Genomic DNA, 27,041 nt, shown 5'->3' with positions numbered 1-27,041 from the left:
TGGCAAATCCTGAGTCACTTGAAGCACTTAAACCCCAGAGGGACCTAGTTCAAGATTTCCCTTCTTCTTGACTCCTACACACCAGATGGGTCAAGTAAGGAATGAAGATTTGCATCCACTGGGTTCACATCCCCCCGACATAACTGTACTTGAGTACACTGGACCTGCACACTTGGAAAATCTGGAATGTTTCCCTTCTAAAAAGCAAGGGAGATGAGGAGCCCGTGGTCTTATGGGGGGATTATGTCTTCCCTGCTATTTTCCTTTCCCTTTGTTGCATTCACAGAGTGCAGCTCTTCCCCTTGGTAGATCTCACATCTCACTTTCATCTCTAGTTTTTTTTGGCTCTGCTGCAGACGTTTGCAGCGTTTTGAGGTCTTAGTGGTTGAATGCAGAGCAGCTGGGAGAGGTGCAGAGCCAAGATCTTGCAGGAAGTGCTGGAAATGGATATCCTAGTATTTCAGCTTATTTTTATGCACTTCCCTCTTGGATAGAAGCAAGGAAGTACAAAAAGGCTCTCTGTTCTCTACAGGGGCRTGGGATTGGAGATGCATGGGGTTCAGGGAGCCTGGTCTTTATAGTGTATCTTTTGCTTTTAGGCAGAATTGGACCTTAAGAGGCTTCGAGACCCGCTGCAGGTTCACCTGCCCATCCAGCAAATTGATGAAAAGGACTGATCAGCCAAGAAGCTCTGAACCCCGGCAAAAAACCTGTTCATAGCTCTTGCCTTTTTAATTAAAGCGTTGCAGGTGGAAGCTGGGAGGTGGCGTGGGGGTGGAGGGTTTTTACCTTTAATCAAGACAAAGGACTGTAAAGGGAGGGAAATTCCTTTAAATCCGAAGCTGGGACATTGTGGAATGCTAGTTCTGAAAAGGGCTTGGCAGAAAAAAAGTCGTGTTTTAAAACTGTCTGGATGACAATTGTGTACAAATACAGGATTGGGGCGGGGGGGTCATGGAAGGAATGTAATGCTGGGGTAGGGGTGTCGTCTTCTTCCAGCTTTGCAGGGTCTGCCTCTTGATAAGACACCAGCAGCCTGCTTAGCTTTTTAAATTTTCCTTTACCTGATTCAGATCTCTTCTCTTTCTCTCTCCAAAAAAAAAAAAAAAAAGAAAAAGACAAAAAAGAAAAGGAAAACACAGAATTCCAGCCACCTGGAGCCATGGCCGGTGATCAGAACTTGCGCTCCCTCACCATTAACTCACACACTTCTGATCAGACCTGGTCTCTTTTATAAAGTTGCTGCGAGGCTGCTTTCTACTGGAAAACCGTGAGCTTCCCCTCCCCAGCCCACCCTCTGTGCTCCACTGACTTCCTCCTTTGCTTATCTGTAGCACACGATTGATTGTAGCCATGTGAGAGAAGGAACCAGTTTTGTTCCGGACGTTTGAAAATTGATATTTGGGATTATTCCTTAAATGTAGAAACTTTGAGTCCCAGTGCTCTTGAGCTCCTTCTAGAAATCAATGGCAGCATTGCATGAGAGTTTTTATATTCAGTCTTAAGGGAGGGAGATTCCCTCTTCCCTCCCCAAATCTGATAGCCACCTGGACTATGAAATTATGAAGGCTTAAGGATTATGGAACTGGCTCAGAATCATGACTTCTGCTTAACCAAACAGGTTTGGAACATGGAATAACTATCCTTGATATTTGACTGCTCGYGTAACAGGATGAAGTCTGCCTCGCGCTCTGAATGTTTTCCTGTTCTGAGCCTTTGGGAAAGCCCGAGGCCTCCTTTGGTGCAAAACAGCACGATTTCGGTTCACTAGCACTTTCCCCTCCCCACGTAGCTTTAGGTGAACTCTGCACCCACAGGTCAGGATTTCTTAGGGATAACACCCCTTGTTCTTAGCCAAAAGAAATAGAGGAAGGGAAGTCACCCCGTTGCCCTCTCTGCTAGCAGAGACGGGCTGATTCCTAAGCAGATAAAACACCTCTTGATTGGAAGTGGGTCAGGCTCCTTTTTTTTAGCATCCTGCTGCTATAAATGCTGTGGAGGCGCAGGCTGGAGGTAGGAGAAGGACACTAAGCTCCTCTACAGAAGAGCTGGCTGCTTTTTTTGACGTTTCGTTACTACTCCTCACTGTGTCATGGCAAGAGGCTTCCATTTTTTTTTTTTTTTTTTTTGGAGAACCATGTCTGAACCGTGTTTAGTTTTTCATGTCTGAAAAACTAAAGAAAAAGGGAGAAAAAAATCAGTATTAACCAGATGCCAGGTGCCTTGCAGATGTGGAAACACAGCTGGGATTGCTGCCTCTTCTCACTCAATGGCATGTTGGACTGAATGGGTGCATGTTTCTAGTTTTTTCCCCCTCCCCTTTTCCTCTGTCTTTCAATTTAATTACATTGTGTGATTATTTTTTATCTGTTTTATCCTGTTTGTGTGATGAGTTTTAAAGGGGAAAAAAAGGGGGGAAAAAAAAAGAGAGAACACAATCCTGTAGCTGAATCCTCAGTGCGTGTTTGGGATGAGGGAGGGAGCATGGAGAAAAGTCCTTCTTAAAAAAAGAAAAAAAAATACTGAACATGTGTAAAAATCCTGTATCATTTATGAAATATGTATAAAAGAGCGATGTACTTCTGGAACAATAAATGACTATTCAATTTTTGAACCTGTGCCCTTGAATAACGTTATTTCCCCCAGCTGAGGGAGATGATTGCCCGTGTGGCAGCTCCCTCCTGAGTTTGCYTCGTGTTTCTCTTTCTTCAGGTTCTTTCTTCCTGACCTGGCATCCCTGAGGCCGTGGTGGTGCAGATAATAGCGCTCCTGAAGAAGCTTGGATGGAGATTTCACTGCCTTGCACAGGGAGCTCGGGAGCAGTCGAGGTGCTGAGGTAGCTGTAGAGTCATTGGGTCTGCCACAGGTCCACCCTTGTTGAGTAGCGTAAAAGCCAACAAAACCTGGAGCCACGTGGCAGGTTGCAGGTATACTGGGGTGTAAAATAGCCAGCAACCTCAGACCAACCACATGCTGTCAAAGTATTTCAGTTAAGATGCTCTATGCTGTGAGAAAAATGGAAGTTTTAAGACTTTTCTCCTGTGAGGCTCTTGAATGACTGTGGTCTGGTCTGTCCTGAATCTTTCATCTATCAAGGCTGGAAATCAGCAGAGGGATTGCTGATTTTTTTTTTGCTTACTTTGCCCTAAGCTTATAGGGCATTAGCACGAGACGTTAGATGCTGGGAGACTTTTATCATGATACATATTGATTGTGAAATCTGTTATTGGGTGGTTTTCTGTCACTATTGGCCAGGCTTCTTTGGGGATTTTACTCCAGAGGGGAGGGTTGGAAGGTGCTAGTCATAGCAGCCTACCTTTAATCACTGTTGAAACRTGGTTCAAACCTAAATCAAAAGCCTTTTCCTCCGAGCAGCTGCCAGGCTGCTGCCCTTTGCAGGTGAGCTAGACCCACTGCTTGGAGCAATGATGTAAAAACCAGCCCAAATTGGCCTCCARAAGAACTCCAGACATTGACACCTGCCAGTGAAACACTCTGAAAGCAGAAAACGCAGCAATGAAGCGGTGCCTGCATGTGCCTTGCTGCTATTTTAGAGCAGAGGTGGTGAAAGGAGGAGCAAAGTAAGTCTATAAACATCTCTGAGTTGCACTTTGAGCAGGCAAGAATCTTTGCAGCACTCGGTTCTTGCAGGCAGCAGCACCGTGTGTTGCACTGTTCTGATCTCCTGTTTTCTTCCTACCAATTTCAATCTCCCTGAGCTTAACCTCTCTTCCCTCCCTTTATGCCAGGGAGCTTTCCCATAAATACATATAGAATGTGTAATTATCCAGAGAAATTCATTAGGAACTGCACATCTGAAGTGCTGTTTTTGCAGTGCTCTCTGCCACACTATGTGCCTCTGTTTTCTCAGAAGCTTTTTCATAAATATATTTGTCTACCTGTAGAGATTCCAATTATTCCCCTTAAGTGTGATGAGTTTTATTTCTGGACTGGCACTTAAGGGRTGAGAATTGGGATGTGGAAATGAAAATTAAGCTTGCTGTGTCCTGAAGGATTGGAGGAGTTGKTGCTAGAGTGTGGAATTTTGGCTCTATAGCCTTGCAAGAGATGGGCTCTGCTCTTGTTCCTGCCACTCACTGGCCTTGCAATAACAGTGCCTTGTGCCTTGATTTCTCCATCTGCAAATTGAGGATCACGGAAAAATACTGGATTCTGCAGGACCTCTAGAAAAACACRCTCAAATTTGGCATCCCGGGGCTCCTGTAAGTGCCAGGAGATGGTAACATGGAACAAGGCTCCCGTGAGCTGTTAACATGCTCTTGATTTTCAAGCTTTCCATCTCGTTAGACGCGCTCGTGTGTCTCCCAAACGCCCTTYGCTGATCCTGGCGGCCCTTCCCAGCGGCTCCGGCTCCTGGGACCGGCTCTTTGCCGACGCCAGGGCTATCTGGGCGTCCTTGACACCCTCCCCATCCATCTGGGCGGCCTGTCAGGGCTCATTGTGAAGCCGCATCCTCCGGCCCGTCACCTTCTCACGGCCCACGGCGGCGGCGAGCGCTGATTAGCAGCCCTTCCGCCTGCCCCTTCCAGAGCGGCTGCCGACGCTCCGGCCTTTCCTCACACGCTCCCATCGACCTGCTGCAGCAAAAAGGGGTTTAATCCCTCATCTGTTATTAACCAAGAGGGCCCCACAACGTCCAGGATGATCCCCTGGGCTTGAGGTTTCCACCTCTGGAGAGGGCGGAGGTGGGACCTGAGGCACCGTGTGGAGAAAAGGGCTGGTAGAAGAGCTGCCCGTGGGGGATGTTCTCRTGTGGGCCGTGTCTTTGTTAGGGATCCCAGGGATGCTTTGAGGGGCACACTGCGTCCGTAGTGGCTTTGGGCTTTTTCCTTCRACTGGAGAATCAGGAAGTGTCAATTTTGGGGCATCTTGGGGCCTCTCTTTCTTAGTCCTTCTTGGAGATCCTGATGGGAGCTGCTGTGAGACCTTTGGAGCTGGGTAAAAGGGGTTAGGACGCAGTTTATTTAGTTTATTAGGACKCAGTTTATTTAGTTTATTAGGAGGCAGTTTATTGCTGTGCGTTACCAGCTGTCAGTCACTTTGGCAGACATGCCTGCCAAAGCAGTACTAAGGCTAGACCTAAAGCACCACCTACAGAAACAAAACCAGCTGGTAGCAAAGCAGCCAGAGCCCTCCAGCACAGAGAGGAGGCTCCGTTCAAACCTGTCATTTTTATTTCCCCAAGATCCTAAGTATGAATCAACTTCTGAACAAAAATAGCAAGCGACAACTTCCTGTGGCTCGCTGGATTATTTCGTGTTCAATTTGAGTTTCTCTTCTGGGAACTGATATAATCACCTCTGAGCGTTATCTGCCCTGCTAGCTCTGCCTGTAATGAATTTGTTCTCCTTTCCTGTTGCTATTAAAAAAAAAAGAGCGGCCGGAGCTGCGCGGTTGTCAGCACAGCRTGACCACAGAGATCTCGTTTGTTGGTAGGAGCAATGACAGATCTTTGCAGAGCTCCTTTCATCCTTCTCTGATGTTGTTCTCCACAASAAAGGAGAAAGGCTCCACTGCTGGGTGTCTTGGTATGTGTTGCTGTCCAGCACAATGCTTAGAGGTTTCGAATCTTTCCAATTTCCCTCAAAGCAAATTGTTGTATTTTGGGGGGATCTTGAGGGCTGCACAGGCCGCAGCAGGAAAACTTCCTTATTAGACTTCTCAGTGAGTGACCAGCAGGGGACAGGGTCTCTATCCAACCTGGGAACAGTGTTTTTCCCAGCGGGACACCAGTCCTTCACTTTGACTGATGTGCCCATTGTAGCACAGCTCGAGTCACAATCTGTGCTCAGAAGCCCCGCTTCTCTGGCCACTATTTCCTGTAGTTAAGGCTCCTGAGCTGGTGTTTTGTGCTGGGGGGGAAGCCGTGAAGTCCTATGACTTGTGGAAGGAGCAGAGATAACGAGCACCAATCTGGTCTCCTCTATCCCCCCGGGATGTCCGGGTGTCCCCTGCTTGGAATCCTTCTCCGGATAAGATAGTGGAGGTGTCACTGTGGGGCAGCCCGGCAAGAAAACAATAGCGGGTCGAGTCCACAAACAAAATCGATCAGGAGGAACATCCCTGTTGTCAGTGAGGGGCAGAGCCGCTGGGAGGAGGTCAAGGCTGGGCCTGTACCCCTCATTCCTTCAGCTTTTCCTCTGATAAACCTGCAGGAGAACTACCACAGTGCCGGGCAGAAGCTTCCCTGCCACGAGGGCTGCAAGAGCCGCAGCGTTTGCCAGGCGTTTCCAGCCTGATCCTTGCGGAGCAGCCGTTCCGTGCCCGAGTGGGATGTTCCAGTACTTGTTTCTCTCTGCCTTCTTCCTTGCCCAGTTGCAGCCGGCGTCTTCGATGGGTGAGTAAAGAGGCGTCGCCTTCCCGCTTATTGCTGGTCACCACCGTTGAGGAACGTGCTTAGGTGAAAACCTGGCATGCCAGGTAAACGTGACGGTGCAAAATTCCTCCCACTTGGAAGAGCATTCCTGTTGCAGAACCCGTGTTGCAGGAATCCCTGCTGCCAAGGTCCTTAAAGCACCGGGGATTTTCCTCTCCCCTAGCAGAGGAAACTCCTGGCATTTTTTCACCCCCATACTTGGCAAATTTCCACCCGATTCAGGGCCATGATGCAGTGCTGCTGATTTTATTGCTTGTGCTGCTAAGAGCAGAGCCCTGCAGGGACACGATCCTTAGAGGATTAACCTTTCTGCAGAACGGCAGCCTTGTAAATACTTTAATATTAGAGTCTGATCCGTTATCCACTGTTTGTGTTAAAGTGTCGGCCACAGAAGATGCGCTCCCCCCTTCCCTGCAAGGCCTTATTTTAGCTCTTGCCAGGCCGCTCTACCTCTGTCTCAGCAAATATTGCTTTTAAATTATCTCCTGTGCGTTTAGGAGGCAGGAAAATCCCCCTGGATGAGCATTTGCAGGCTCTGTTCGCAGAAGGGAACAGCACAGAAGTCAAATACACGGCATGGATGCCAGCAAGAGTGTTTTGCCCAGCTGGGAACCTGCCGGGGCTTCCTTGCTTTGCCTCATTGGGCATTTAATGCCAAAAAAMCCCTTTTAATCTTTAATGTGTGGCAAATAAAAGCCAAACTGAATCACCTTGTGGCAAGCAAGCGAGGGCAGCCTCAAGGAAGCTTTGCAGCTGTGAGCAAAGCGCCCATCTCCTCCTGTCCCAGAGGTGAAGGAACCCTTTGGAGGATGGGGTTCAACAGCGTCGAGGGGAGGCAAGAAAGGCAGGTCAGGTAGCCAGGAATAACCAAAGAAAAGKAGCCAAGAATGAGGGTTTCACTGGGGTCTCTCTACAGCTCCCTTTGCCCTTCAGCAGAGCCAGCGACTGCTTCTGGTGGGAGTAAATCTGCTTCTCAGCACACCTCATGAATTACGGTGCTGGAGGTTTCCCTCATAACGCAGCCCTGCTCGCTCTCTGCCAGCCTGCAGCTCTGCAGCGCTCTCGTGTCTCCGGCAGCTCCCGCTCACGCTGCCCTCGAGGCCAAAGGCAACATAGCCGTGGCCAAGGCTGGTGTGAGGATGTTTGCCAGGAGAGATGGCCTCTTTTGGAGGTGCCAGGTCGCAGGTGTTTGCAGAAGGAGCTTCATAAGGTTCCCTTGAAATCCTCTCCACAAAACACTTGGTTCCCAAGGCAGTGCAGCACATCAAAGTACCCGCCTGCATGTGGAGAGTCTGGCTGGAGACGATGCAACGTCTGCTTTTTCCCCACGCTGCATCACCTCGTTGCTTAAACAGCACAAATGTAGGGAGTAATTCTGGAACTTAGAGAAATGGAGCACAGAGAGTGCAATGTGCCAGTCCCCAGCCTGGTGAGATGCATTTAATTAGAGTGATCGCTTTTATTAGCTTAATTCCAGCAAATGGCAATCAATTTTCCTTCCTCGAGGCAGGATTAGCGTTCATTTTGCTTAATAGGGAGTAGCTAGTCGTAGGTAAGTGGTGCTTAATCAGGTATTAAACRTACACAAATACGTAACCTCTTGACTTTTAGTGAGGAAGCTGCCAATTGTGAGAAGGCTGAATAGGTAACGAACGCTTTAATTCCTCTTTTTTTTCTCCCTGTGGTGGTGTCCCAAGTTTTAACTACTTGCAAGGGGCTTCAGAGAGGAACGTCTCTGCTGGAGTCGGGCTGCTGGGCTCTGTTCTGCCCCAGTTCAGGGCAATTCTTGAGCCTGCCTGCTTGAGACTGTGTCCTGAAACCAAGAGGAGCTAAGAACGATGCTTACAGTTACGTGAGGCTGTAATGACCGTAACCAAAACGCTCTTTTCCTTTAGGAAAATTCCTGCTGTGCTTCTTGCAGTTCCCATCTTGGCTGCTCCTTTGCGGATGCAGCAACTACGAGAGCTGGGCTGAGCTTGGGGGTGAATTTTAGAGAGGCTGCAGAGGTGTCTGAGCTGACTCCTCCAGGGCAGAAATCCCCTGTGACCTGGGAACAGGCTTGCTTCGCACCCGGTTGGTGTCCCAGGCTTCATCTAGTGCTCCCAGTACACATTTCCCATGGCAAAATGCCACCCTGGAATTCAGGTTTGCTTATATATATTCTTATATTGTGCTGTACAGCAACATAAGAGCAAGTCAGACTTGCTTAGTGTTATGAGCTTGCTTAGTTTGCTTATTCTTCCAAGACGTTTAAGCCAAGCTGTCAGAATTTTCCATGAGGCAATTAGTTTAGCTGCTCCCCATCTTCCCCCCCCGGGCTCCCTATCAAAAAGACTGTGAAAACAGCAATGGAARAATATTTTGCGTTTCTTGCGGTCCTGGGCTTGCTGTTTACCAGATGTTCCCTGTCGCCCCGTGCCCAGCTCTGGACCCCTGCTCCGCCTACATCAGCCTCAACGAGCCCTGGCGCAACACGGAGCACCGCATCAACGGCTCGCACGGGCAGCCCGCCTGCGACAGCCACGTGGCCGGCGAGTGGTACCGCTTCACGGGCATGGCCGGCGACGCCATGCCCACCTTCTGCATCGCCGAGAACCACTGCGGCACCCACGCGCCCATCTGGCTCAACGGGAGCCACCCGCGCCAGGCCGACGGCGTCGTGGCGCGCCAGGCGTGCGCCAGCTTCAACGGCGACTGCTGCCTCTGGAACAGCACCGTGGAGGTCAAGGCCTGCCCCGGCGGCTACTACGTGTACCGCCTGGCCAAGCCCAGCGTCTGCTTCCACGCCTACTGCGGACGTAAGGAGCTGCTCGGGGCCCTTCGCTGGAGCCACGCGCCCGTGCGGAGCTCGCCCAGGGCCCGGCTGCCTRGTGTTAAGTGAATCTGCTCGCTGTCCAGCTGCCCGGGGTCTGGCCGTAAGGGCTTAGAGTTCACCAGGGCCCTCTCGTTGCCCTTGGCTTTCAGCCAAAGCTGGAGTTTGCGTCCGTGCCTTGCGGTGCGGGCGGGTGGTTTCTGATCAGCTTCAGTTTAGCCTCCCTAACATGAGCTGGGTCTATGAGTGCCAGGCAGGCTACAAGACCTAAAGCTGGTGCTACACGTGCGGTAGCATCAGTGCGTTGTGCTGACAGCCTTCTTGTCGTGCCCTAGATTTCTATGACATCTGCGACGTGGTGGATTGCCAGGGCTCCTGCTTGGACACCGGCGACTGCGTTTGTTCCCCGGGGACGACGCTGGGACCTGATGGACAGACCTGTCTTGGTAAGGACAGAAATAGGTCGAGTCAGTCGCTGTGGCTTTACTTCCCTGTTGTTTTCTGGCTCCCATCTTAATCTACTGTCTTAAAAAGCAGAATAAGGAAGGAGAAACCTGCATGAACCTCCTCACGCCCTTGAAATAGCATCAGTTTTGTTCTGCAACGGTGCCTTCCCCTTCTTTTCTCCTCTCTGACTCCCATTTTGCCTGCAGACAGAGAGGAAATCAGGTTGAAGAATGAGAATCTGGGAGAACAAAGTGCSTTTCAAAAGGTGTCGAGGAACTTCMACCTTTAAAACAGAGAAAATTAAGGAGAATGTTCTGAGCTTTACCAAGAGATTCAAAAGCCTCTTCTCTCCTTCCTTTCTCTCCCAATAAATCCTGTCGACAGCCTGGAGGGCTCTAATGTAGACTTGGATGCAGCCAGCCCAGGAACATGATGCAGGTTCTGTTCATGGCTTTATGAGGACTCACTTTAGGCCTGTTTCAAGGCTATTCCAAACCTCTTCCAAACCCGCCTCCTTTTACCACCCAGTGATATCAGGTTAACTCCTCTAGCTCTTTGCGAGTAAAGCGAGGAGCTTCAGATGAGAAGGTAAATTGAAATGTGGGCTCCCTCAGCACATGGAGTCCGTATGGGAGTTTCCCTGCAGGACTGTGTCCATCCTCCCCCTGGAGTGTCTGCTGGTGCCATTCCACATGCTGGTTTTCCCTCAGGTCTCCTGAGGTATGGCAGGATTCTCTGCTAGCCCTGGGAAATTGCAAACATTTAGTGCAATAACAAATCTCTTACCCACACACGGGTCACAAGGCCAGGAAAACTACTCCATGGCTTGCACTCCCATCCCGTTTTCCCAGCCACGTGGTCCCCAGGAGCTTACCAGGGATACCCTGTGGGCTTTTCTTTTGCAGATGACAACGAGTGCGAGCAGGGCAACGGAGGCTGCAGCGAGCTGTGCGTCAACCTGAAGAACTCCTACCGCTGCGAGTGCGGCATCGGGCGCACGCTGGCGCGCGACGGCAAAGCCTGCGAGGGTGAGCGGGAAGGAGGGGGGCAGAGGTGCCCCGGGCCGCTGGAAATGGGATAAATCCCTCCCCATCCCTCGCAGAGCTGCTTCCCTCTTGACTTGTTGGCCTCCCTGCCTCGTTCCCGACTCTCGGCCTTGCTGGAATAGTCTGAGGGAAGGGGGAGTTAGTCTGGGAGCTGACACTTGACTTAGGATGAGGGCTGCGTTTGGACTTTTTCTGTTACATCTCGTAATACCCCTTTTAATTTCCTCTCCAGTAAAAGGGATGGTGCTTTTCCTCCATTTAATGCTCCTCTTGGGGATTTTTAAATCTCATTAGTAGCTCTTATTTCTAAAGATCCACCCCCATCTTTGCAAGCCATGAGAGTTTGGGATTTACTTGCGGATCCACCTCACCGCTGTCACCTAGGGGAGCAAAGGCTGGAGATTTTCTTGATTGCACCATGATGATGATTAGCGATTACACTTGGAGCTGGTGACGCTAAGTAGGGTTAAAATTATCTCCACAATTTCCCTTAGAATGTTTTACCTCTCCCTTTGGCTCACATGGAGTGTGCTGGCTGCTGCTTTCCATGCTGAGCTATAGGGCTGAGTGTGGGGTTTCCGTTGTTTTCTTTGCACTGCACTGAAAGCACACAGTTATTTCTGGTGTCGGGCTCAGGGAGAAATGTTCTGTCTTTATGATTTGTGTAGGTTATGTTTACAGCTGTTTTGCAGAGAGCATCAGGCARTATTCATCCCAGATGACTAAAAAAATCAAGCCTTGAAGATTATTAAAAAAGAAAAACATAATATTTCCTTCCTTATATTCTTTGCAATAGAAAGTAAACAACAAATGGTAATAGACTTATTTGCCCTAGGTTTTCAAATTTTAAATACACAATTGGAGGGTGTTTTGGAGCTCTTTCCTGCAAATGGAGCAAATGTGTTTTCTTGGGGTAGAAATTCTGGGAAATCATGTCCTCTCCCCATCCTCCTTTTTCTTTTTGTAAGTAAGAAACAACATAAAAATACAGATTAAGGAAATGTTTCAGAAGCTGGAGAGGGCAAAGCTGAAGGTTGCCTGTTCAGCCTTCTCGTTGGAGTGATTTATAGCAAGCGGTTTAATTTGATAAGCTTTTTTCCTCTGAATTCCTTGTTAGCTTCGTGGGAAAAYGGCAACCACATGGAACTGGATGGTAAAATGAGGCTTCCATGGTTCTGGAACGAAGTTCTCAGCCTGCTGCCTCTTTCCTCAAGCTCTTCCTGTCCTTTGCAGAAATTGAAGGCTGTCACAACAACAACGGAGGCTGCAGCCACGGCTGCGTTGAGGTGGGAGACTCCTACCAGTGCGAGTGTCCGCGGGGCCTGGTCCTCTCCGAAGATAATCACACTTGCCAAGGTGGGTCAGGCCCTGCTGAAATGGGACAAAAGGCCAGAAAAGCGCTGGGTGAAGACGAGCTTTGGAAGGGCCTTCCCTCGTGGAGGGTTKGGGTGAGAGGTGATAATGTTTCTGGCTCATCCCTTGCACTTCTGCTGCTGGTTCTTGTTGTGTTCCCTTAGTTTCTCCTGTCCAGTTTAGTTAATGGAGCTTTGCTGAGAGGGAGGGACCATCCCAAATGGAAATGTCTGCAGGCATGGCTCTTTTTCACAGCAAGCAGGAGAGCAGAGACCCTACCGAGTGCATCTTGCATCACAGGCGGCTTTAGCAGCCATCACTTACAATTAAGATTGCCTAACATCTCCCTTTATTTGCCTTTGSTGCAGCTGGCTGTGCTTTTGCCAATTTTTTTGCCAGTAGAGCTGAAATTTTCCATGCCTCAAGCTTGGTCTTTGTAATTTCAATTAAAAGGATTCGGGCGCTTCCAAGAGTGGTGTTACGGAGCCCAGCATCTTCCACCCGGGTTAAATATCTGYCCAGGCGTTTCAGGAGGCATTTCCATGTCTAAAAAGCAGGAGGCTGGTTYTGATGCCAGGTGTTCCTGCTCTCCCATGGAAAAGCAGCCAGGATAGCGTCTGAAAATCCACGGTCGGTTGTGCTGGGTAGGGGCAAGGGCAGCGTCGTCCTTGGACAACCTTCCAGGGCCGCTAGCGAGCGGGATCACTTGTTCTCTCACATTCTGGSAATTTATGGCCCTATCCAGTGGTCTGCAGTAGTTGAACACACACACACACATATATATAAAAATATATATGACATATATATATAAAATATATATGTGAGAGAATATATCTGGAGCTGTACTGGTGCGATTTTTTTATGGCATCTAATCAAGTTTATAGTGCTGTAATTAAGAGTGCAGGGCAGACCCAGTTGCCTGAAGCAATAGGACCTGCTTCCTATCGACCCTCCCCTGCGCTGCCTTCAGCTCCGGGCAAATATCAGTCTTCTTGCAGGGAAATCAATGGCCTGGCTGCCATTTGCACACAGGGACACGGGCCAAAGAAGCACTTGCAATTTTGYCAGCCGTTTCCCTTCCCTGGTATCCCCAACTCCTTCCACAGCACAGTGCTGAAAATGTTTTTCTCTGCTCGTGTTCAACCCTCTTGTGCAACTCTGCACAATAGGGATTTTTAAGCTGTGCTAAATGGTGTAATTCTGGAGGGGTTTTGTTTTTTCCCAAGCAGGGAGCAGGCTCTGAGCAAAAGAATGTTTGCCATGGATCTAATGGAATAGGCATGCGTGGGCAAAAGGGATATATATTGCACTTACTTTTTTAATGGAAAATTATTCCCTCTTATTTCCTATTTCATTTTGTCTGATCACTTCTTGTCCTGCTTTTTTATACGACAGAATCATCTTTTTGAGCTCACAATCTACTTTATGAAAATTGAAAGTAAATTGGAAGGAAGTGGAATGAACTAATTGGGATTGGTTATGTCAGAGATAAGTTTGTTGCATATAAAAATACTAATTATTATGAGCTTTGAGGCTGCTGCTGTTTTGGATGGGTACCTGTATGGACTTATGCTGCCTTGTTTTGGCATGTTCTGTATTTGGTGTAAAACTCTTATAAAGGATTTTTAGGAATGGCTTTGCCTGGAGTGTTGAGGAGATGATATCCATGTGTGGAAAAGCCTCTCTCCAGGACATGGCAGTGCTGGAAATATCAATCAGACCTTTGCTAGGTGTAAAATATAGCTTGAAATGCAGCTTGCATAGCCAAGCTGCTGCTGTGAGCGGAGCACTCGTCCTCGTGTTTTGGGGCATGACCAGGAGAATTTGGGGTAGTGATGGATTAATTGGTGTTGCTTGGATGGGGATACACAATAGACAAATAATTAGTGCAGCATCCTTCCTTTTTTCCCCTCAGTAAGAGTAAATGGAGCCTTTCCTTGGCCCGTGGTGGATAACCAGTGTTCATTGTTGTTGTGGGAACTTTCTTGCAGTCCCAGTGCTGTGCAAGTCCAGCTCTATCGAGGTGAGCATCCCGAAGGAGCTGGTGGGAGGCCTGGACCTCTCCCTCATCAACACCTCCTGCAAAGGCGTCTCCAACGGCACTCACGTCAACATCCACTTCTCCCTGAAGTCCTGCGGCACCATCGTGGACGTACGTACGCTCTCCCRCGGCCGCCGTCCTTCGGGCTCGAGGGCTGCGTGTGGCTTCCGTGGGGAGGGAGGTTGAGCTGGCTGCATATGAGGGGTTACGGTTGATAACAGACTGGCCCTTGGGCCATAGGCAGAGGTGAGCCYGGCTCTAGTTGCTGTGCGCAGCTTCCCAAGCCGCATCTTGAAGGGCTGCTTTATGTCGGACTTTCCTGAGCAAGGGGCACTCGGAGAGGTGCTTCTCACCAAGGGTGGCCTCCCCTTCCCCTTCTTCCCTCCCTTTCTTTGCTGCAGGTAATAAATGACAAAATCCTTGCCACCAACCTGGTGACGGGCCTGCCGAAGCAGACACCAGGCAGCAACGGGGACATCATCGTGCGCACGAGCAAGCTGCTCATCCCGGTGACGTGCGAGTTCCCGCGCCGCTACACCATTTCCGAAGGCTACGTGCCCAACCTCAGGAACTCCCCCTTGGAAATCATGGGCCGCAACCAAGGTGTCTTCCCCTTCACCCTGGAGATCTTCAAAGACAAGGAGTTTGAGGAGCCCTACAGGGACTCCCTTCCCACGCTCAAGCTGCGGGACTCGCTGTATTTCGGCATCGAGCCCTTGGTACATGTCAGCGGCCTGGAGACCCTGGTTGAGAGCTGCTTTGCCACCCCCACCTCGAAAATTGATGAGATCTTGAAGTACTACCTAATTCAAGATGGGTGAGTTGACCATTCCCCACTTTTCCTTTCCCACTAGTGGCCTTTTTGTAGAACAAGCCAAAAGACTCCATGGCCAGAGCTTCCCTTTCTTCTTTTCCTCGCTGTCAGCCCATCACTCAAGGGATTCTGTTCATGCAAGTTCTCTTTCCCTGACCACATAATAAGGATTACTGTATTTCTGCAGCTGCCAGGCTAAATCACCCACCAGCACAGCTGCTGCTGGTGAATCCCGTGGGATTGAGATTGTCCTGCAGGGTGCAGGAGGCTGCTTCACCCTCCTTCTGTCAGGAATCTCCGCAGCGCCTCCTCCTTCCATCCTGGGCTGCAGTTCTTGCAGGCCAGGCGTTCCTGCAGCTTATGGACAGGCTGGTGGGGAGAGGCTTGATTTATCAACTCCCTGGCTGTGCCCTTGGACTCCTTCCCCTTGCCGAGGGAAAACGATGGGTGTTTGGAAGAGGGGTGAAAACCTGAGCTGAATAACGAGAGAAAGCTGCAAATACGACTTGGCCCTTCTACCAGAGCAACACCTGGGGGATTTGCACAGAAACAGGCTTGAGAGCTCTTTGTGAAACACCTTTTTTCTCCTGGTAGGGACAGCCCCTATGGTGCGGTTATCCTGCAGAGGGCATTAAAACTTCACGGGAAGGAGAAGCGGGCTGGGCTGCCTGGCGCTGCCCCAGCGCTGTTACTCGGCTCTGCTTTTTCATTGCACCCCGAGGAGAGGCTGCTCATGGGCTCCTGGGCTGCCTGGGCGCTTTGTCTCTTGCCTGGAGGGCAGCAATTAACAAGTGAAATTAGCTGAACCCGCTGCTGGTTTCGCCCTGCTCCAAAGAGCTCCGTAAGGGCCCGTTTTCCTGCCCCCAGCCCAGCCCCTAAAGCCCCAGGCAATAACCCTGAGGCTTCTAATGGTTTGGGGGACTTGGCATCCGATCCGCAGCCCAGACTTCTCGAGTGAAGTTCTACCTAAATTCCTGCCTGGGAGGGATAGGCTTTAGCTATCCCTCCTTTAGCTGGAGGCAACTGGAATTTCCTCGGGAATTTCCTCTGGTTGCTGGGCAGGGCTGTCACGGAGCTGCCTGTGGGGATTTGCCCATGTCCAGCCTGGCCAGCCCACGCCAGAGCCAGTTTTCCCTCTTCTGCTTCCGTCCTTCCACTTTCTCCAAAGCAAAATAAATAAAAGGTTGCCTGGATGACAAACAGTGCAGCTCTCTGGGGTATCTGGAGCAAGGTCAGGCCACGATGGGCAATCCGTGGTGCTTAAGGTGGCTCCGTGCATGAGGTTAGTGCCACGTCAGTCCCTTGGGACTTGGGATGGCCCCCCGTACGATGCCAAGGGACTTGTCCCCRTGCCTGGCAAGTTGCTGAGCTCTTCTGGTCATGCTGCAATATATTTTTGGCCATCCTTTCTAAAACACGTGCTTGGGGCTCTTAGGTTCCACCTTGTTCTCCCCTTTTCCCTCTCTATCCCCAACCAGTAGGTTTCCACCCGCAGTGTGGAGCATGTTCCACCCTGCAGGGCTTGGTTTGAGCTGCTGCCCCCAAATCACCACAACTCACACGCTCACTAGCAGGGAAATGCCCCCGAGGGGACTTCACAACCCCAAGGCTTGGCCCATCCCTTATGGGAACTGATACTCCTCAGGTGAGAGGCCTCCTCCTTGAGGAGTGATGCTTTTGTAAGCAATTTTATACAAAACAATCTAGTAGCATCTAGTGTAGCTGTAGTGAATTTGAGCCCTCCGACCAAGTCCACTGAGAAGCACAGAAAACTATAAATGTGGTAAAACCAAGTGGATCTATTTTTTTTTTTCATAATTTGTAATATTTTAGGAACATGGGCAAAGGCTCCTCCATTGTGAGCATCATTCCATGCCCCGTATACACCTAGTGTATTATAGATGTTGAACAGTGGTGCTGGTCACAGCGGGCTGCAGCCCAGGAAGGTGAAATGAGCTGCTCGTTGTCTGGAGATGCCATTATCTCCGTTGTTTTTTCCCCATCATTCCCGAATTTCCTCCTGTGGCCAAAGAGAAGGCAGCATAGCTTAGCCCAGGAGAGCCAAACTCTCCTGTCCTTTTTCAAGTTAAGTAGCTGAGATTTTTTTCTTTCCTGCCTGTTTTTTTCCGTTTCTGGGAAGCCCATTACAGCCCATCCCTTTGCTCTCCGCAGCTGCGTTTCTGATGATTCAGTGAAACAGTACACGTCGAAGGACCATCTTGCCAAGCACTTCCAGGTCCCCGTCTTCAAGTTTGTGGGCAAAGACAACAAGGTGAGCTCAGAAAGCAGCGCTCGGCCCTGTAGCTTGGCTCCCTTCAGCCCCAAAGGCCCTGCAGGTTTCCAAGTACAAGGCTGCCACACGGATGAGCTTGGTGGAAAGCCACATTTTCGGGCAGAAGCACCGTAGTGGGAGGACAGCTGAAGGATAATGCTGACTTCCTAAGGGAAATAGATTCTTTCTTCCGTGCTGGAGGGAATGGGGTCTTTCAGTCACCGTTGTTACGCTCAGTAATAGCTGCAGAGCCTTGGGAGGACTAGAAGGATTGAAGTCTTAAATTCACCAGTTCATCTGGTTGCCACTGCTGCCTCTGTGGCACCTCCTCCAGGGCCTGTGCAACGCATTGTGCTTCACACCTCGCTATTGACCACGCTTTTCCCAAATGTCTGCCTCCCTACTCGCCACTTGCAGGGATCTTGCTTGCTCTTCTTGACACTGGAGGGCAGGGAGCAGCAGTCCTGTCACCATGTGCCCTATTGTGCAGGGAGGATAGGTAGTGTCAGCCTTGGCACTGTCTTCATTTCAGCTGCCAGCCTTGGCCTCTTGTCAGCCTGTGGTTTTGCCCCTCAGTCTTCTTTCTCAATGTGTTTTCTCAGCATGTGTCACCTTCTTGCACGTCTCCATCAATCCATCCATTCTTGCACGTCTCCATCAATCCATCTCCCTGGGAGGCTTCACCTGCTTCCTCCTGCGCTTCTGCTCCATGTGTCGCTCTGGACGCTTTCCTCCCTGCTCCTGAAGGTTCCTGCCGTGCGCGCTGACGCTGCCTCCGTCTTGCCACCCGCAGGAAGTTTTCCTGCACTGCCGCATCCTCGTGTGCGGGGCGCTGGACGAGAGCTCCCGCTGTGCCCAGGGCTGCCGCAGGCGGATGCGCAGGGCAGCCCGCACGGACCAGGAGGATGAGGAGGCWCCCAGCCATGTCCTCACAGGGGGGCCCATCAGAATCGACCTGGACGATTAGCACCCGCTTGCTCCGCCTGACGGCGACCGTCTGTATCCGACCCCTCCTTCCGTGGGCCTCTGAGAAATGAGGCGTTTGTGGAAGCCCCATGTGAACCTCCTCCAGACTTGTTTCTCCGAAGGCCTCATGCTCTTTTTGTGGTGTCTTAGGCACGTGAGGCAGAGTAACTCAGTCCTGCCTGCCTGCAGTGTAATAAGTGTTTCCTCCCGCATTTTTCACATCAGTATTTTCTCTCTTCTCCACCCAGCAGCCTTTTGTAAGTGTTGTAGCGCCTTTGTTTTAAGAAAAAGATAATTAAAAACCTACTCCCGCCCTCCAAGTGTGCTGCTACCAAGTTTGTGGTCRAGAGGCGCAACTCAGTGTGCTGGAAGCGACAGGGGCACCGGAGCACGGAGCTTGGGATTGCTCCGGGCATCGCTTCTGCAGTGAGGAGTTTCAAGCCGCATCCGGGGCTGGTTGGAGAGAGTCACGAATCCCATCAACCACCTTCCCTTTCCTGGGTTTATTACCTCGGGCGATGGAGGTTTCGAAGAGGAATGGCACTTCCCCAGGCTGGGGTCATTGCGGTGCTTTTTAATGGCTTCCTGGCTGCGTTTTCCTGGTTTGGGATTACATGTGTGTATGCAAATGTGTTAGGTTAAGTTAAAATATTTCKGTGACAATACACAGGGGGAAATGGAAGGACACTGCTGTCGATGTCATGTAACTACGGGTGAAAGGGAAAACAAATGAGAAAGCCTCCCTCTCACCTCGCCCTGCGTCTCCTGATTCTGCTGACTCACTCGCGCTGCTAGGCACAATTTCTTGCAGTCTCTTTTTGGTTCAAGCAGCTGAACGAACTTGTGTTGATAAAACAAGAGCTGGGAAATGGAATGAATTAGCCAGTGCCTTCTGGAGGCGGAGAGGGAGAGCCTGGGCAGGTAGGTGCAGAACAGCAGGAAACGTGCCCTGTGCCACACACAGTGGAAACAGTTTTCCAAGTCTGTGACKTGGGGAGGTGCTGTTAGCAGGAGAGGTCACGCTGCCCAAACAGGATGGCCCTATCAGCAAGAGTCAACAAAGTCCCCGGGAGACACGAGGGCAAGTGGAAATAGCGGCGTGGAAATCAAGGTGACTCGAGGTTTGCATGTCCTCTGCTCCACAGGGCTACTGAGTGGTTTCCTTGACTCACTGCCACCACTAAAAGATTCAGAACTGTCGCTGTGAAGCAGCTGGTGGCGATTTTGCAGGTTGTCACAGCTAAGCTTTGCAGTGAGGAATGCAGCGCTTCAGCAGCTGCTCTGCATGCAGCAGGCTGGGAAGTGTCGGGSATGAGAAGTGGTCTGGCAGGAGGAGGAAACTGTGATTGATATTAGTGCTGTCCCTGACTGTGAGCAGAGGGAGTCTGTTCAGAACCTTTCAATTTCTCTTCTATATCCTCTGCTGTCATCGCTTGCGTGGCTTGAATTCGATACCACTTGAGCTACATTCTTGAAGGCATTTTTGGCTATAGAGTTTACACAAGATGTAGTTTTTAAACTATAGCATTTTAATCCTAAGAGCGTGCTCACATTTCAAACTGACAACAGGTACCGCTTTGCCAGCAAGACTCAAAGTGCAGGAAAAGTCTGCAATGAGGAACGTTTCCTTCCTCTCCCAAGCCCAAAATACCTGTTTCTTAGACAGAGGAGCAGACTGTCCATCCAGCTCTGAGGGACACGTGCTGTGCTGGAGCTTGACATTGCAGTGTTCCCTCCCCACTGGAGTTAGCACAGCTAGGAAAGAGTGTCCTCGCATCCCCAGCGGTGGAAATCAAGATCCTCCTTGATGGAAAATATCCCAGCGTACCCGGGACGATCGTTTGTGTTTCCCTATTTTCCTGTCTTCTTCCTGTTTTCCTGTTGTTTCCGGCTACTTGGGGTGAGATGAATGTCTCATCACTGCTCACTGTAAAGCAAAGATGCCTGGCAAGAATAGGGCTTAAATAATTTATAGCTCCATGCATGCATTTAAATGCAGAAACTAGACAAAAAATAACAAAGAGAAACTCTCTTCATTTTTTGTTTCAAATTGCCCTTCTGTAGCCTCAACTTTTCCGTGGCAGATGGAAGAGCATAACCATAAATGTGTTTGCAAGGCTTGCTGAAGGATTTATGTGGCGTGCCATGGGGACCCAACAGTGACTTCCTTTCAACAAGAAACGCAGCTGAAAGCTGCCTGCAAATGTTAGGTGGAGATGAGTTTCTAAATACCACTTTAAATTCTAATTTTGTCTGAAATAAAAGCTGCTGATAGCAGATGGAAATATTAGCCCCATTTTGCACRAGCATGAAAACTGCCACACAGAGGCAGCAAATAAGCCCTGCCATCTGACAGAGGAGGCGCCAGGATTTTGCAAAATCTCAGGCAATGCAACTGTGAGAGCCTCCTGTTCCCTCTGTGCAAGAGAGGAGGTTGTGACGCCCAACTGCTTTGTGTAAAAAAGGAAAAAAAAAAAAAGAATAATAATGAAAAAACAAGGCGGAACCTAAGGAAGAAACTTTAAGTGGCAAAGGAGAGAAATCATTCAACATACAGTTCGTATCTGGCTGAAAATAAGAAGCAGCTGCCTTCCTGAGAGTGGGGGAGAGGTCTAGGGATGCGCAAGAGATGCCTCAGATTGCTGTTGATGCCTCAAACCGGTGGGCTCTGGTCTCCTTCTGCCCATATCACAGCTACCTAGAGCCCTTCCCACATTTACCAAATCCCTGGATGTTTTAAAGAGCTTTAGGATCCGTCAGGCACTTAAGGAGGCGGGATTGTCAGGGGCCATAATGATGGGATGGAAAGTGTCAAGRATGGGTGTGAACAACATACGGAGAGCAAATTATCCCTCCTCTTTGGTCCGGTGCTGGTGGGAATGCTTAAATAGTGTGGTCGTGGACTGGGGTTTTCGAGGGCTGCAGAACCTTCATGCAAATTGCAAAATACTGCAGATGAGAAAGGGAAGGCGCAGGGGCCAGCACATGAGCAAAGCCCCTCGTTCATGACCAGCGCCGCACCCTGCTTGCGGCTCTAGGCAAAATGGGCGTTCGGATCGTTCAGGCTGACAGACCCGGACAGGGAAAGGGCTGTTGGGCTGTAGCGGACAACAGGCAGCGCTGCCTCCTCTCCGTAGACAGTCTCCCCTTTCACAGCCCTCTGCCCGGGAGCGGTGGCCAGGGCACGCTGCTCGCCCGCGTCCCGCACAGCAAGCAGTGCCACGTGGGATAGGGGCTCCCGGGGGGCCCCGGCGCTCCGCTCTTCCTCACAGTTCGTCGCGCTCTTCCTCGCTGCAGATGCAGGCGCTCCGCTGGCTGTTCATGAAGGGCCGGCAGCCCAGGGTCCACACGGCGTTGAACACCGTGTCCGCAACGGATTCGCAAGCTGTCGGAGAAAAGCACATCAGGAACAGGCGTGCAGGGCTGCCTGAGGCATTTGCAGGTGGGGACGTGGGTTGTCTTTATTTTTGCCATTTCTGACCCGAATCCTGTGTGGGAGATACAACCTGGGACGAAGCTGACTCCACAGGTTTATCAGGACCGACCTTCTTTGGAGATCTTTAAAACCCGCGTGGATGCAGCCTGTGCCGTGTGCTCTAGGTGACCCTGCGTGAGCAGCGGGGTTGGACTAGATGACCTCTGAGGTCCCTTCCAACCTTTATTCCCTCTGGCCACTGCATTGTTATAAATCCAGTAATTCTCCCTTTCTGCTGAATTTGGGGCTCTTTTATCCCTGCCGTGGCAAGTCTGTGCCGCAGAGGAGAGGCACAAACGTCCTTSCCTCCCCATCCCTGGGAACCGGCCTCCTCTCTGGCCTCTCCTGGGCCCAGATGGCCTGGGATGGGTTACGTGGGCTGCTGCACGTAGCATGGCGTGGCAAGCACGTTCCCCACAGCTCTGCCCAGAACTGTCCCAAGGGACATGGAGGCTTTGACTAACTCGCACCGATGCAAGAGGGCTCAGGGGCTGCYTTGGCAACACTCAGGTATCCTCTGGCAACCAGGACAAGGCGCTAGAAAAGTCCGGCCCCTGCTTGGGCCAGGCACAGAGCGCGGGCTTTGCTCCACCTTAACTCGACAGGGCTCATCTGTTGGCTTAGGCTGAGGCGAAAAATTGGCAGAAAATCTCCCTAGATAGGAACGTTACAAGAGGGCGCCCAGATAAGGGTGACCATGGGAGGCTGGGCTGGCCACGCACCACCCTCCTCCCTGCCCTCCGTGGCTCTCACAGGGGACACGAACCCACCTTCCACCTTGGAGACGAAGCCCAGGCTGCGCTTGAGGTCGGAGCAGATGGAGTGGAGGCACCAGCGGAACTTGGCGTCGCAGCGGTACTTGTTGGCGCCGCACGTGTCGTAGCAGACGTCCAGCTGGTTGCAGCACTTGGTCATGGCGGGGATGCCCAAGTCTAACTGGGRGAGGGAGCTGCTGTTAATGCCATGTTCCTGTCCCCCTTGTGCGTGTGAGGCCTCCATCAAAGACGTTTGCACTGGGGGGGACTCTTTTCTGCTCTCCACAGGAGGGCAGGACTTGTCTCTGGAGAGACTGGAGCCGTGAGCTAATCCCAGAGTCTTCCTCATCTAATAATTAGAGGAGTTTTTCTCAGGTATGGAGGAGTTACCACAGAAATGCCCCCAAGCTTTGCAATAAAATGTAGTTTAAAGAGCTAATCTAATTGAAAATTAGGAGATAATGGGGAGGGTTTTTCAGGGCAGATCAGCGCTTAATTGCCGCAGACTTCTTGGGCAGCCCTAACACACCACCTAAATTCTGATTCCTGCTCTTAAAGCCTTGCGGGGGGGGGCATTTTTTTTCCCCCTGATGCTTCCAAATTACTTTGATTTCGTTAATTGCCTTTAAAATCACAAGCTTTTTTTCACAAGCACAATTGCCTTTAAAATCGCATGCTGCTGGGATGCAGCATTAAAGGCCCCAGCTTTGTGCCAGTGCTCAGTGGAAGCAAAAGTCCTGGGAGGACATGGTGTGCCACATGTGGAGAAGACTTTGGAGGTGATTTCAGTGCATTGTGCTGAGTCACTGAGTACATTCCCTGGCATCAGGGTGGATCCAGGCTTGGCACTGGCACTGCCTCCTCCCCAAATTAGTAGTTGGTTATTGTGGTTAGCGGATTGTATCAGTTAGGAACGATGGGTTAGGCAGTACATACACTTTGGGGTACCTTGAGCCCCAGAAAATAGGAGCTGCAGCCATTCGGTTCCTGAGGCTTGTACTGAGGTCGTGGCATGGGGGCTTTCCCTGAKAAGGAGAGAAAGAAAAATGTTAGGAAATGGCACCAAAGAGCAAGGAGGGGAGGGCAACTCCTCTGGCTTGCATTCCCATCTGCAGAGTTGTGTTTTGGGTTAAAATTCTTTCTAAGCTCCCTTAGAGAACATATAGAGATATAAATTAGGTCTAATTTAGCCTTTTGGACAGGGTTGGGTTCTTTCAAGCTCTGTTTCCCCTGTTTTCTTCTTGTCAGCGCTGGTAATTATTTAAGACTGTCTTTCCCCGTTTTTCTGTCAAGGTACCTGAAGTACCAGTGGTAATACAGCCATAAATCTACCGTGTTCTTGAGAAAGCGACASAGGTAAAAGCCTCATTTTTCCAAATGCCTCAGAAGGTCATATGCAGGAATGTCCTCAGCACCTTCTAAATTAAAAACCTGCCAAAGCCGGTTGGTTTAAACAACAGATCTGCAGCAAGAAACTGAAATCTCATCCAGCTGTGAAATGCTCATGACTGATTTTCTGCAACTTTACAAAAATTCAGAATGCACCAAGGCTTTAACTGGCCGCACRCCAGGATGAAGCTCTCTAGATACAAAGTTGTAGCTCTCCAGGCCTGGGGTATATGCGTGGGATCATATTTTCAGGATCAACTTGTACTAGAGAAGTTCTGTTCCTGCTGCATGTAGTGAGTTATGGGGTAAGGTAAGTCAGAGCAGGAATGAAAACGTTTTGGGGTATGGAAATAATGAGTTTCCAAAGAAAACTTTCCATTAAGCAGATTTATAGTATTTTAGAAAGGTGGCTTTAGAAGGAGAAATCTCACGTGAGGGTGGTAGTGATGCACAATATTGAAGTGGCTGGAAGATGACTCCTCTCTGAACAGCAAAGCTTAATCATTTCTCAAGCACACTTTGGTGAACTCTTTCTTTGCTAGATAAAGTCCAAGACATTGTAATTAACCTCTCTCCCTCATCTGGTTTTCTAGCGAACCCTAAAACAGAAGCAAAGCACAAAAAGGCATCTCTGGCTCTACATGAACTACATCTACTCCGTGCTCTTGTTGCCRTCAATTGCTTCCCCTTCCTATGAGGCCACCTGTGCAGGAGAAGGAAGTCGGTAGGTCACAGTGACCGTTTTGTGGCTGTTTTAGGTCAGACGCCTGTTGCGGTGGGTCCGTCTGTTAAGGAGGGACACAGGGAATCACTGGAGGCAGCAGGTGTTGGATTTAACACCCATTCAGGCTGTTTTCCCCCTGCGTTGCTGCAGAGGTTTTGCAAGGAGAAGTAGGCACCTGCCAGCAAATATTTGTGTAACCCTRAAACGCCGCGTGAGGGGGGCCATCCATCAAGTTGTTTGCTTGTCAGGGCGCGCCAAGTGCTGAAGGAGCAGGAGGAGAGTCCAGCCGCCCGGGGAGCCGCCMGGTTAGTGCTCAGCTCAAGAGGGATGCGACAATCACGGGTGAGCCAGACCTTCACCACGGCCAAAAAAAAAAAAAAAAGCTGTTTTCAGCATTCCCCGCTGTAATGGGAGAGCAAGGCACCGTTTTCACCGTGTGCCCCGGGGACAGAGCAAGTGCRGAGGATAAAGAGGTTGGTGGCCCCTAGCATGAACACAGACCGATAGCCGGACCCTGGCGCCCATCCCACGCCCTTCCCGCCCCGGCCCACCCGGGCTCTCAACGACCGTTAACGGACGCCGCGAGGCTTCAACGGCCGTGGGGGTCTCGCGCCAATTGGCTGATCCTGCCTCCTACGCCCGCCCCCAAGGCGGCAGCAGCCAATGGGCGCTGYCGGTTGCGCGTGACGGGCAGGCGCGTGCTGAGGCCACGAGGCGGAGGTAACGGTCGGGGGGCTGCGGTAACGGCCGCCGGGCTGGGARAGGTGCCCGGTTTGCTGTGGAGCTACGGAGCTGAGGTGATAGTGCCCAGGGGGGCCATGGGGCTAACGTGGAAGCTGGCAGAGTGGAGGTGACGTGGCCGCCATGCTCAGGTGATGGGCTTGCTGCAGGCTTCAGGTAGCGGGTTGCTTTCTGGAAGGAATGAGATGGGTGCAGGCTGACTGAGTTGGTGGGGCATCTTCAAAGCATGAAGTTTGTGTCTGTGAAAAGCAATAATCAGGGTAGGAAAGAGATTGAAATCATCTCAGTGCTGAGGAGCACCTTGCCCGAGCATTCAGCTGGGGGGAATATGAGAGGAGGTGAAAGGGCTGGCAGGGGCAGCTGTGAATGAGGGGGTGTGAATTCTGCCCCCAGCACAAACCAAACTCTTCCATTCTTGGTGAGTCTCTAAAGTCCAAAGCAGGCAGCAGCTGCCTCGTTCCACCTTAAGCAGTAGAGGTTCYTCCATGGTGAATACTAGTCTCATTTACCTTCCTGTTATCTGCCCTCCTCCTTCCCATGTTATTAGTCAACTTGCAACTGCTGAATAATGGCACTCCGAAGGTTGCTGAGATCATGGCCACCTGCGACGTTCATAAGCCCTTCCGAGTCAGGCCTGCGTGTCCTTCCCTTGCTGCCTACCCTGCTCCCTCTCTTCAGGCTGCTGGGCAGTGGTTACCTGCAGGTCCTTCTGTAAGCCCTGCRTCATATCTTCTTTTGTCCCACTATCCCAAAGAACACAATAAGCTCAAGATCGGTCAGTACTTGGTCAGGGGAAAGGTGTGGATTGGGTTTCTCAGCAGCAGCACCAGAGTAGAAGCTGCGTCTCCCTGTAGTGATTTCCTGTGAGGAGCGCCATAGATGGTCAGGTCGCAGACACAAGTGCTGTGAGTTCTCACATACAGGAACGAGGAGAGAGGGCAGGAAGAAAGGAGCCAGCGGGAGTTAGGCACAGAAGTGGAGGCCGGTGCCACAGCTCTGCGGGCCCCATAAGCATCAGGTTTGGAAGGTAACAGAGCATATACAGTTCCGGAATGCAGCAACCCGCGAAATTCATAGCCGTGATGCTTTTATAAATCACCCATTCTGAGGGCTCACACCCTGAACCGGCAGACGGTGGCTGTTGTAGCAACCACAGTAGTCGGCAGACCGAGCTGTGGAGTATTTTGCCTCCAGCCCATAGGGTGGAGACCCCCTTCACTTACCATATCGACATCTGTACTGACAGACACCGTTCTTGCCGCCGAGCAGCTCCAAGAAGGAATCAAAGTAGCTGTTGACCGTTTCAAAGCTGTCCCGGATCATCCCAATGCCCCAGTTCGAGGAGGACTCTGCTGCGGGAGTGCTCCGGCCGGTGCTGTCCTGAGTGGCTTCCTCTGTGCATTGCCCTAAGCTCAGGCCCAGGCACAGAATTGCTGCCKTGAAAAACAGCCTCATGCTGCAATGCAGGGCGCCGGAGCCCTTGCGTGCACGGATGTGCAGGCAGGGAGGAGTGGGGCCGAGCTSTGTGTGTGCGGGGCAGGTGAGCACCCCTCTCCCTGGACTTTAAACACCGCGGGGGGAGCTGGGATGAGCTCACAGCAATCAGGGAGCAAAGTGCACTGTGGAGATTTGCTCTAAGTCCGTGTCCCAGAGAAGTGCTGGGATTTGGGTTGGCGCAATCCTGCTGGAACAGATCACCCTTCTTTGCAGTGCCGGGGCTTTCGCTGCTGTGTGGAGGTGATGTCCCCGTTCTGGGGGGAAGCCATTCACGGAGGGGCTGGAGCGGGTGCCTGCAGGGAACACGAGGGG

At 50.9% G+C, this 27,041-nt stretch overlaps 3 protein-coding genes across 4 annotated transcripts in view; 2 read left to right on the top strand and 1 right to left on the bottom strand.

Annotated features, from left to right (window-relative positions):
• The window catches only part of MCU (mitochondrial calcium uniporter), a 48,024-nt gene extending 46,016 nt beyond the window's left edge, over positions 1-2,008 (top strand). Inside the window, exon 8 of the mRNA XM_026045048.1 lies at positions 600-2,008. Within this exon, the coding sequence (XP_025900833.1) occupies positions 600-677 (78 nt within the window). The 3' untranslated portion in view covers positions 678-2,008. The remainder of the gene's footprint in view (positions 1-599) is intronic.
• Positions 2,009-3,393: 1,385 nt separating this feature from the next.
• Positions 3,394-18,383, top strand: OIT3 (oncoprotein induced transcript 3). The gene is made up of 10 exons (XM_026045017.1): positions 3,394-3,581; positions 6,177-6,358; positions 8,821-9,195; positions 9,545-9,655; positions 10,562-10,684; positions 11,936-12,058; positions 14,047-14,207; positions 14,498-14,913; positions 17,083-17,182; positions 17,976-18,383. The coding sequence occupies exons 1-10, from the start codon at positions 3,517-3,519 to the stop codon at positions 18,147-18,149; spliced, it is 1,830 nt and encodes a 609-aa protein (XP_025900802.1). The 5' UTR covers positions 3,394-3,516; the 3' UTR covers positions 18,150-18,383.
• Positions 18,384-19,748: 1,365 nt separating this feature from the next.
• PLA2G12B (phospholipase A2 group XIIB) lies at positions 19,749-26,687 on the bottom strand. Of its 2 annotated transcripts, none has more exons than XM_026045018.1 (4): positions 26,456-26,687; positions 23,315-23,403; positions 22,394-22,559; positions 19,749-21,533 (listed from the first exon to the last, which is right to left on the bottom strand). In XM_026045018.1, the coding sequence occupies exons 1-4, from the start codon at positions 26,685-26,687 to the stop codon at positions 21,415-21,417; spliced, it is 606 nt and encodes a 201-aa protein (XP_025900803.1). In that variant the 3' UTR covers positions 19,749-21,414. The 2 variants fall into 2 exon arrangements, with proteins under 2 accessions (XP_025900803.1, XP_025900804.1); XM_026045019.1 differs by having other exon boundaries at positions 23,327-23,403.
• Positions 26,688-27,041: the final 354 nt, after the last annotated feature.

This window comes from Nothoprocta perdicaria, unplaced genomic scaffold (assembly GCF_003342845.1).
Source record: "Nothoprocta perdicaria isolate Ctin4 unplaced genomic scaffold, notPer1 scaffold_397, whole genome shotgun sequence".
Lineage (NCBI taxonomy): Eukaryota > Metazoa > Chordata > Aves > Tinamiformes > Tinamidae > Nothoprocta > Nothoprocta perdicaria.
The sequence above is the reverse complement of the archived record's forward strand: the minus strand, read 5'-3'. Positions and strand labels throughout refer to the sequence as shown.